This window comes from Elephantulus edwardii, unplaced genomic scaffold, assembly GCF_000299155.1.
Source record: "Elephantulus edwardii isolate Elephantulus edwardi_28Jun2011 unplaced genomic scaffold, EleEdw1.0 scaffold00037, whole genome shotgun sequence".
NCBI classification, from domain to species: domain Eukaryota; kingdom Metazoa; phylum Chordata; class Mammalia; order Macroscelidea; family Macroscelididae; genus Elephantulus; species Elephantulus edwardii.
The window spans coordinates 11,970,293-11,982,114 of NW_006399787.1; the positions used below are offsets into that span (position 1 = coordinate 11,970,293).

General features: G+C 38.4%; 1 protein-coding gene across 1 annotated transcript in view; it reads right to left on the reverse strand.

Moving 5' to 3' along the window:
• CCDC176 (coiled-coil domain containing 176) overlaps positions 1-11,822 on the reverse strand; it is a 64,415-nt gene that overhangs the window by 17,351 nt on the left and 35,242 nt on the right. The window contains exons 5-8 of the mRNA XM_006884787.1: positions 9,644-9,724; positions 5,009-5,079; positions 4,094-4,238; positions 1,154-1,647 (exon numbers count right to left, since the gene is read on the reverse strand). Coding sequence (XP_006884849.1) covers positions 1,154-1,647; positions 4,094-4,238; positions 5,009-5,079; positions 9,644-9,724 — 791 coding nt within the window. The remainder of the gene's footprint in view (positions 1-1,153; positions 1,648-4,093; positions 4,239-5,008; positions 5,080-9,643; positions 9,725-11,822) is intronic.

Below are 11,822 nucleotides of genomic sequence, written 5' to 3' on the forward strand. Positions count from 1 at the left end.
GTATGTGATTTTTAATAGACTGTTTTGTAGGTTCTTTTCAATTACATACCTAAGACCCTCTTAAGAGATCATGATGGTATGTATATGTATAACTCAGATTCATTACTACTGAGTTAGAACTGACTCAAGGCTGAACTTCCTCAGGGTTTTCAAGGCTGTAAATCACATAGGAGATGATTTCCCATCTTTCATCCATGGAGTTTCTGGTGAATTCAAACTGCCAGAGAGTTATGGCTTTGAGTTAGCAGTACAAGTTCCTACAGACTATGCCACCAGATTATAAATATATAAAATAATGGAAGTGCTTTTCAGTTTCTTGAATTAGAGCCTTTGAAGAATTCAATTGTTTTGAAATATAAATTAATTTTTTCAAAATAATCTTCAAAATGTATTATCACTTAATCCAAGTTTAAGGAGGGGAGAGTTCTTTAGTAAAAAAAATACTATGGCATTTAATCACTATATATACTCAGCAGCTATCTCAAGCATACTGTTACCTTTATTAAAGTGGCATAGATTTCTAGATGGTATTTGGGAAGCCTGTGGGGACTTTTGGTTAATACAATGATGGGAGAGCACCGCTGGCTACCCTTCCAAACAAGAGAAAGTTCTATACAACAAACAACTATAAACTTTTCAGCATTGTATTAATATTTTCAATTAAATGCTTAGTTAGATATTATAACTTACATATTTCATTTCAAGGTAGTAAAAGACATATTACAAAATATTTATGAAGGATGCTTATATCAAAATGTTTAAACTTAATCTAATCAAGCTTTTCTAACTAATTTCTAATTTATAGGAAACAAAACAAGCCAAAACTTAATACAGTGACATTCTATGAGTCAAATGATCTTCTCTTTAACAAATGTCTTGTCAGGAAGCCCAGAGCAGGAGGAGGACACATCCACAGAATACCTACTTAGCTCTACACACTATGCTGAGCACAGGAGTTACAAGCAGTCACTTCCGGTCCTTCAGTAACTTAATATATTATCTACTCAATATTTAACTATTATAAATCTGAAAGTTTCAGAGTTCTTCTTTCACCAACAGGCATGAAAATAACAGCATATAAATATAAAGAATATAATCTTTCACTCAAATCACAATTTGAAAAAAAACAAACTTATTAAAGCATTATCAGTACCATTTCTCAGCCTCTATAAGATCTTCATTCACATTATTGGTGCTGTGCTCTCTGCCATCAAATGTTCGGATTTTGGGATATTCTGTCCTTCCTGCACATGCTTCCCTCATTTTTAAATTGAAGGCAGTTTGTGCTATCTGCTTATAACGTTTTCTGCTGAGCAAGATCTGTTGCTTCACTTGGTGTAGAGAATCCAAAAAGAATTTTTCTACCTCTGTTCTCTCATCCAATATGTTCTTGGCCAACTTCTTCACGCGATTCATTTCCTTGTCCTTCATCTGAAGAAGATGCTGTAGTTTGTCAAGTTCTACCTTACCTGACTGGTTCTCTATTATTGCTTGTTTCTGCTGTCTTAAAACTTCAGCTTCAAACTCTTTCGTCATAGAAATCAGGGCAGTCTCCAATCTTAATACTTTTTTCTGGAGAGTTTGTATTTGTGATTTCTGCTGCTTAAGTTGCATAATTTTTTCCTTAACCAACAGGTCATTGATTTCCTTTAAAAAAGAAACAAACACACACACACACACAATGAATTATGAGAGAGGTATAGGCTAGTTGTGGGTTTTTTTCATTAATAATTCCAGAACTCAAAAGTTCCTGACTGAAGTTGGTAATATACTGTGAATTGTTGTTGTTAGGTACCGTCAAGCTGAATAGGACTCATAGTGACCCTATAAACAAAAGATCTGAACCCCGTTCTGAATCCTGCTCCATCCTCACACTTCCTGACACACAATAGCCTATTGTGGCTATCATACTAGGGTCTTATAAAGGCAACTCAGGGCTTTTTGACAATTAAGAAACTTACTTTTCTTTAAAATTAGATCTTTTGCATTATCAAAGGATAATTCTAAAATCAGCAAGACTGCACAGTAAAATATTAACAATTGGGATATTCAATTGCTTTATATACATATGAAAGTTAGATAGTGACTAAGGAAGACCAAGACAGAATCAATGCCCTTCCATTGTGTTGTTGGTAAAGACCACTGAATGTCCTAGGAACTGCTGAAAGTACAAACAAATCAATGTGTATTGGACCAAGAAGCAATCATCCCAATAGAACAAGGGGATACTATGTGGTTTAAAATTAGGTAAAGTGTGTGTCAAGGTTGTATCTTTTCTCTCTACCTGTTCAACCTGTATGCTGATCAAATCATTAGAGAAATTGGGTTTATTAAGAAGTATACAGCATCAGGAAGGCTCATCAACAATACGTGTTACATAGATGACACAACTTTGCATGCAGAAAGTGAAGAAGACTTGAAGCACTTAAAGAAGATCAAAGACTACAACCTTCAATTCACATTGTTGTTGTTGTTGATTGCCTTTGAGTCGAGCATGACTCATAGTGACCCTATGAACAAAAGGCCTGAACCCCCTCTACAACTATCAACATTTATCAAAGTTTCTGGAGACATGTTGTTTAGGAAATGGATGCCACTCCTGCTTCCAAACCTGTTATAGTAGGTTATTGCTGTTATGTGCCATTGAGTCACCTGCAATGCATAACAACCCAATTAACCCTTCCCTGTCCTGAGCCAGGCTCACTAATTCTGACACGCCAACACCCATTGCCCCAGTCACTGTATCAATCCATCCCATCCAGGGTCTTTCTCTCCTGCGCTGTCTGTCCACCCTTCTAAGCATGATGTCCTTCTCCAAGGACCAATCTCTCCTGGCCACGTGCCCAAAGTAAGTGAAGCAGAGCTTCAAAATCCTAGCCTCCAAGGAGAGACTTGATTTCATTCTCTCCAAGACAGACCTATTTCTTATCTTGGTAGTCCATGGTATGTTCAAGACTCTTCTCCAGCACCACAACTAGAAGGCATCTCTTCTTCTTCTGTCATCCTTAGTCATTGTCCAACTCTCTGAAGCATAACAAGTAATTGGCAAGACCATGGCCTGGAGTAGGTGCACTAGGTGTACTAGATACATCTAGACTGACATCATTGCTCTTCAGCACTTTGGAAAGGTCCATCAATACAGTAGGTGTACTAGGTGTACTAGATACATCTAGACTGACATCATTGCTCTTCAGCACTTTGGAAAGGTCCATCAATACAATATTACATATCTCAAAACTCACTGTATCAAGTCAGAATGGATTACAGTTGACTCCCCTGTGGGGTTTCAGAGCATATTAACAACATGGGAGGAGACTTCCCATCTTTCTCCCATATCTCAACATCAGGAAAACAAAAATCCTCACAACTGGTCCAATAGATAGACAGATAGAGAAAAGACTGTCAATAATTTCCTTTTACTTGGATCCACAATCAATATCCATGATAACAACAGTTAAGAAGTCAGAAAGATGTGTTGCATTGGGGAAAACTGCATTCAGGACCTCTTTTCGAGAGCTAAAGAGCAAGAATGTCAGTTTTAAGACTCAAGTACACCTCACCCAATCCATATTTTACATCTGTGTGTGCTTGTGAAAGTTGGACAATGAATAAGGAAGACCAAAGAATAGATATTGGTAGACTATTAAATATCCATGCACTGACAAAAGAAGCAACACATTTGCCTTAGAGGAAGTGCAACTAAGGTGCTCCTTAGAGGTAAGAAACATTAAGCTTTGTCCCACATACTTTAGGCATGCTATCAGGAGTCCTTGGGAAAAAGACATCATACCGGGAAAATGAGAGTGTCAGCAAAAAAGAAGAGATCTTCACCAAGATAAACTGACAGTGGCTTCAACAATGCAAAGATCATAAAGATAGTGTAAGGTTATGTGATCTGTTGTTCACAGAGTAACCATAAATCATAGTCAACCAGATGACATCTAACAAGAACAAGTTAAGGAGCATAAGTCATCAGACAATGTCCTTCTTTCTTTGTAGCATTATTATAACTGACTCTTAGTGTTCACCAATCCAATTCTGTTTCTTTTTTTTTTTAATGGGTAGGGAGAGAAATCCATGTGAGACTGAGAACCTTTTGATATAAAAGGAAATTTTTAGTTTCTTGTAATCTCTGGGAATTTTTTTGCAGATCATTGGCTTCCTTCATATGGTGTGCGAGTGCTTTCTGGAGATAAATATTCTCTTTAAAGACATTTCTCCCAGCATTATTCAGTTGCCTAAAACAAATAAATACAACATTATAAATTACAGACCTAATTAATAGCTACTATCAAACTAGAATAATGATTGCTTTACTCTCCATCAATAATAATAACAATGGCCATGACTTATTTGACATATATTGGGTATACAATAATTTGGTGGGAATCTTGTGACAAAATTCTCTGCAAAGGGAAAGTAAAAAATGCAGTGGCATTTACAATCTAAGATGAGTGACAGAGGTATGAGTTTTCCATCTCTGTCCTGTCCACATAACAAGTTGAAAAGGGCCTTAAGACAATAAAGGTCCAAGAAGAAAGCAGCGTGACCACCTGAAGCACCATTAGAGGTAAGCTGACAGACATACAATGGATTTTTATATGAGCAATGAATAAACTCCCAAATATACTGAGATTTGCTTAATATTGTGCAGCTGGGTGTTACTGTCATGAATATACCTTTCATTACAACCTGGTAAAACTGTAATTATTAACTTCACAGGAAGAAACTGATTTTTTTTTTAATTAATCAATTTTCCTAAGGTTAGTTTATGTACATGTTAAAAGTCTGACATGAAAGCCATGCTTTTCCTACCTTACCATCCTGCTACCCAGAGAGTGTAGAGAAAAGGGACATAAAATGAAAGAAATCACAAGGGAGAGGAGAGCAAAAAATTAGAAAACAAGCCAGGAGAGAAGCAAAAAGACAATGTTACACACACGAGAAAGACAAAACAGCACAGAGGTAAGCCAGGCCATCAGCACAAAAAGGAGTAGAAGATCCTTACATAACAGCTTCATGATGGGCTCTCTCTGCCAACATGACTATCTTCTTTTCAGCTTCTTGTTCTAGCCGATTCTAACAAAGAAAAGATGCTGTTTAAATGAAAACCTTTAATTATAACAAGAAGAATTCTTACATATCAAAAACTTCAGTCTGAAAAAATCCAAAACAAAACTTCAGTCTTTAAACACAGACTGGTAGAGCAGTCAACTCTAAAGGTCAAGATCTCCAACATATGAATATGGGAAAACTATGTTGGGACTTGGAACCTAAATAGAGACATTTAAATAAAATTAGGGGGTGGGGAGTTGAGGGTAACATGATATCAAATTCTCAAAAACCAAAGATAGAGATTCCAAAAAGGAGAGAAGTAAATTGTCACATACAAGAGAACATCAAGATTATATGCCAATTCTGCTTTAGAAAGCCTAGGTCAGGATGCAACAGAATGTCATATTTTAAGTGCTGAAAGAAAAGAAATGCCAACAAGTCTATATCCAGAAAAATTATCCTTCAAAAAATGAGGGTGAAATGGAGATATTTACAAATAAGGGAAAAAATGAATAAGCTCAATATGACCAAACTTTCCCTACAAGAAGCACTTAAAAGGGAGTCCTCTTCAGATTGAAAGGAAACCACACTAAAATAGCAGCTCAAAGTTGTACAAGGTGAAAAAAATCTTAGGTTTCAGATAAAGTTAATTTCATATGCAACTATAAACACAGTTTTGCAGTATTTTTTATTGGTAAATCTGTTGTTGAGCCCATTAAATAGTTTTAACTCATAGCAATCCTCTGTACAACAGAATGAAACACTGCCCAGTCCTGGGTCATCCTGACCACTGCTGCAGCTACTGTGTCAACCCATCTCATTGAGTCTTCTTGTTGTTGTTATTATGTGCTGTCATGTCGCTTGCAACTCATAGCCACCCTGTATACAACAACAGCCCTAAACCCTGCTCTATCCTGTGCCAATGGCACTGTCTCCGACACACCCATATATTATTTAAAACAACAACTATTTTTAAAGGAATTAATAGTTTATCTTGTGCTATTAGTTCAAGAAATACAAAGAAAAATGGGTTATCAGTATTGAAGAACAAAATCAATTCACAGCTGTTCCTCCAAAGGCTGTAAATCTCCTCAAAGCAACTGGGAGATCTGAACTGCCTGCCTTTGAATTGGAAGCACAACTCCTTACCACTAAGCCATACACTAAATGTAAGGATTAAATTTTCCAATCAAAAAGTAGACACTAGCAGAATTCTTGAAAAAAAAAAAAGCCAAACCAAACCCATCATACCATTATAAGAGCAACATTTCAAAACCAAAGACACAACAGGTTGAAAGTGAAAGGGTAGGGAGAAAATCCATATACACAGTAACCAAATGAGAAATGGAAGAGCTATTTAATATCAGACCAAAAAAAGACTTTAAACTAACGTCTGTTATAAGTGACAATGAAGGGCATTATGTAATGATAGAAGGGATAATTCATGTAGTGGAGTCAAGCAATTATAAATACATATGCATCTAACATCAAAGTCTTAAATGAAATTATGCAAATATTGGCAATAATAGTTGGAGACTTCAACATGCCACTTTCTATACTGAGCAGAATATATCTATCTATATAGAATATCAATAGAGAACTGGTGGATTTGAACAACACTCTTAAATTCTTTATAATGCTAAAGAACAATGATGTCATTTTAAAGACTAAGGTACACCTGATCCAAACCATGGTATTTTCAATCGCTTCGCATGCATATTAAAGTTGGACAATGAATAAGGAAGACAGAAGAGGAATTGATGTCTTTGAATTGTTGTGCTGGTGAAGGGTACGAAGTATATCAAGGGATGCCAAAGAGCATACCTATATTGAGAGAAATGCAACCAAGGTGTCAAGAGGGACCAGTCTTTCAAAAGGGACATCATGCTTGGAAAGATGAAGAGCCAATGAAGAAGCAGAAGATCCCCAACAAAATGCATTCAACACAATGACTGAGACAATGGAAATAGTGAGGATGGTAGAGAATCTGGAAAGGTATCAATATATTACAGAGAAGGTTGCTATGAGTTGGGGTCTGGTCCACTTGGTAACTTCTAACAACAACAACAATAAACTAACCAGACTAGAAAGACATTCACAAAGCACTCAACCCAATATTAGCACAATACACATTCTTCACGAATGTCCATGGATAAATTTTCTAGGATAAATGATATCCTTTTTTATTTAATTATTTAGAGACTATAATCATACAAAGAATCTTCTCTAATCATAATGGAATGAAATTAGAAATTAGCAACTAAAGAAAAACTGGAAATTAGGCAAATATGTTGAAAATAACCAATTAATAAGTAAAAAAAGAAATCTAAAGGGAAATCAGAAAATATTTACAGATTAATAAACAAATGTATGATCAACATCTCAAAACTGGTAAATACAATAAAGGCAATGCTTAAAAGGAAATTTACACCCTATAATTTAAAAAGAAGAAAGATCTCAAATCAGTCACTTAACTTTATACCTTGAGTAGAAAAAGAAGAGTAATTAAGAAAAAAATTACCAGAAGAAATGAATAATGAAGAACCAAACAGATAAATTAGAGAATAATGAGACAACAAAGAGAATAAACAAAACCAAATTTGGGATTTTTTAAAAGATCAATAACACCAACAAACCTTCACTAATATTAAAAAAGAAGATATTAGAGTGAGGACACCACTGCTGCTGTTGTGCTGTTTGGTCCTGTGGAGTCTAAGCTGACCCACAGCTGACCCTCCAGCGGTTTGCAGAGGCAGTGCATCATATGGGAGGGAACAGCCGGAAGATTTGAACCGCATGCCTTTAAGTTGGCAGGAAAAGTCCTTACGACTAAGTCACCAGTGCTCCCTATTATAGGGTCAGACATCACTGCTGCCCCTCTAAAAATAAACAGGCTCCTGAAGCTGGTGGCATAACGCTCTAGTAGAGGAGTTCATGGTGGGTCAACTCCACTAATCGCTTCTCAGGAGAAAGATGGGCAATTTCCTCCTATGTTATTAATTTCTAGCCACTGAAAACCTTCTGAAGGGTCAGTTATGAGTTATTTCTGACTGAATAACAATGAGCTGAATTTAAACCACCACCATCATCCCCGCCACCTCCTTTATAGCTTTGAACACTAAAGAAAAGCTTGGGTTCTGTAGGTTCTGCTTAAAAACATCATGGCTTTCTGTTCCTTAAGGGAGGAGGGGTGCAGAGGGCCGAGGCGATGGGGGTGGCTTTGGTAAAGTCCCTGGTATCTTGTAGCATAGAGGAGCCTGGCGAGCGAGGAGATAAGCATAAGGTTCCTTGGTTGGTCAGACTGGAGTAGGGAGATGCGATACCTCACTCCACCACCAGGAGGCGACTGTTTCACCTGGCTTTTTTCCCCACTTTGGGGATGCGGGAGGGTAGCAGAGAAACTGAGGCCAATAAGGGTGTAGCCCGTACAGAAACAGTGTGCAATCGAGGTGGAGGTGGATGAAGCAAGATGGAACAGGCCTGAGGTCTTTGGGGGAGAGATCATTCTCTTTCTCTCTAAGGGGAGTCTGTTGGGGCTTTGGTAGTTGGGAAACTTGATTTCTGGACCCTGAGTCTCCTTGACAAATGCCTTGGGAAGGAGAGGTTAGGGGCTGGAGGCAGCAGCTAAGTAGCAGAAGGTGATGTTCCTTCTCCCTGCTGCCAGAGAACCCCTTCCTCCTAACTCAGAGGACAAGGCTCTTGGAAACGCTGTTGCTTTACAAGGTTATGTGCATCATCTCAGCGGAACAGGCTCTGGGATGTGCGTGCAGAGAACTGGGGAAGGCGGCAGAGCTGCCTTAAATGCATAGATAGGGACCAATGAGCTGAGTTTTAAAATCATTATGGGAAGAGACTGTCCATCTTTGTCTCTCAGAGTAGCTAATGAATTTGAACTGTGGCCACTTCAGTTAGCAGCTAGCTACCTTAAGCAATATGCCTAGACAATCTGTAAAATGACAATCTATTCTATAGAAGACATTTCAGTAATTTCTAAAAGGGCTCGGGTTTTGCTTTCCCTGTTTTTTTATCCAGCTGTGATTTGATAATGATCTTTAATTTTCTAATAAGAGGACAAATGGCAAGTGGATATATTTTTCTATTAAAGAAAACAAAAAGAGCTCATTGCTGCCGAGTTGCAAGTGACTCATAGCTTACCCTCCAGTGGATTTTCAGAAGCTGTAAATTACACGGAGGAGACTGCCCATCTTTCTCATTAGACAGATGCTGTCTTTGGTTTAGGAGTGCGATTTCCTATGAATTACACGACCTGAACACTCTCATGAATCAGCTGAGTGGGTCAGCTGAGAATTTTTATATCATTATGGAAGCAGACTGCACAGTTTCTTAAAGAAAATATTTCCCTTGGGGGAGCTCTGGTGGCCTAGTGGCAAGAAGCTGCACTGCAATCCCAGAGGCATGTGGTTCAAATCCACCAGATGCTCTGCCGGGGAAGGAGGGGCAATCTCCTCCTGTACCAGTCAGATCCGATTTGATGGTACACACACAAAAAAAAATAAAATAAGAGAAGAAAAGAGAAGAATAAAATAAAATAAAATAAAATTTCCCAATTAATCCTAATAGCATTTACCTTTTCTTCAAAAAACCTTCCTTCCAGTCTTCTAAGGGTCTCCTGATGTTTCCGCTCTGTGCTCCTTAAATTTTCTTTTAGCTAAAATTAAAATAAGAATAAAAAAAGATAGTAAATAAGAAATACAGTTGAGTAGGGTATATTCTTAGAATATTTTCAATAAAGAAACATTTTTGTCATACATTGCCTTTAAGTCTTGAAAAAAAAAAGAAAAATTATCTTCAGCCAAAAAAAGCAGTTACATAAAATAAACACCACACCACAGAGAAACATAGTCCTTAAAACAATCAGTTTTAGAAAATCCAAAAGACAACACTTGCCCAAAAGTAAAGATGAGAAGATAGGAAGAGAGGGAAAATGTGCATGAAAGAAAACAGAAATGGGAAGAGTGCTGACATATTGTAGGCAACATCACAGGCACTTCATGTAAACTGTCATCTTGTATTGAAGCTTGAAATCTGAAGCATTTGGGCTTATGGAAATCTAAGATCTATAGGAACACTGCATGGTTCAAAATCAAGAAAGGAGTGCATCAGGGGTGTACCCCTTCTCTGCACCTTTTTAATCTATATGCTGAATGGATCATTTGGGAGGCTGGACTTTAAGAAGAAGAATGAGACATCAGAAATAGAGGAAGGCTCATCAACCACCTGTGTTATCCAGATGATACAACCTTCCTTGCCAAAATTGAGGAGGACTTGAAGTGTTTGCTGCAGAAGATCAATGACTGCACCCTTCAATATAAATTGCATCTCAAAATCAAGGAAACAAAAATCCTCACCATTGGGCCAGTAAGTGATAGATAAAGATCAAGGTTGTTAATGATTTCACCTTGTTTGCATCCAGAATCAACACCCTTGGCACCAGTAGTTAGGAAATCAAAAGACGAAGTGCACTGGGAATGTCTGCTGTCAAAGACCTCTCCAGAGCACTAAAGAGCAACAATGTCATTAAAGAGACTAAGATTTGTCTAATCCAGGCCATGGTTTTCTCAATTGCTTGTTATGTATCTAAAAGCTGGAGAGTGAACAAGGATGGCTGAAGAAGAATCAATATCTTTGTGTTATGGTGCTAGAGAAGAGTATTAAATATACCATGGACTGCCAAAAAACCCAAACAGGTCTGTTCTGGAGAGGATGAAGGCAGGTTGCATCTTGGAGGCTAGGATTTTAAAACTCTGTCTCACATACTTTAGGCATGCTGTCAGGAGAGACCAGTCCTTGGAGAAAAGACATCATGCTTGGAAGGGTGAGGGATCAGCACAAAGAGGAAGACCTTGGATGAGAAGGATTGACACAGTTACTGAGGCAATGGGGTCTGGTGTGTCAAAGATGGTAAGGTTGACACAGGAAAGGGCAAGGTTCAGAGCTGTTGTTCATAGGGTCACGATGAGTCGTGGTTGACTTGATAGTACATAATAACAAGATCTATAAAAAGTCTAGTTACCTAGGGGTATAGTTGCACTGTCAACCTAACAACATGTAGCTTGAATCCACAAGCTCTACTTCAGGAGAAATATGGGCAATCTCCTGTGCAATTTATAGCCTCTGAAAACCACTTTGAGGTCTCCACCACCACACTGTGGATCTCTTCCAGTTGATTAGCAAAGTAACTCTCTTTAAAATGTCTTAGTCTGGCCTGGACTGCTCTCTTGCCCAGACCACTAGACCCCTGACCCTGCTGTCTGGAGGACCCAGCCCCTATACCTGGAAACCTTATCACCACCTCCTGGAGGACGACCTACTGCCACCCCGCCACTGCCCCTCATGCCAGGAGTACCAATATCACAGGTGAAACCATTTCCTCCCCACTCACAGAGCTTGAGCGAGCACCCTTGAGCTGTGGACCCTGTGGACCTGACTAGCTGCACTGGACATGACTAGCTGCAGAAGTTGCCTGACAGAGAAGGCTGCTAATTATCAGGCTGTATCTCTCCCCAGCTGAAGCAAATCTTCCCTTAAGTCAAAGGATCAGAGAGAAACTCAGGGTAGCTACCATGCCCTCATCTGGAGCAATGACTTCCTGAGCCAAGGTTATCAGACCAAGAGCCTGCTAAGGCCTCAGGCTTAAAAAAGGGGAGAAGTCCACCACAATGACACAGAAGAAGCAGACTACCTCACACCCTACATAAACCCAAAATGAGATGTCACCTCCAAAAAGTAATACAGTATCAATAAAT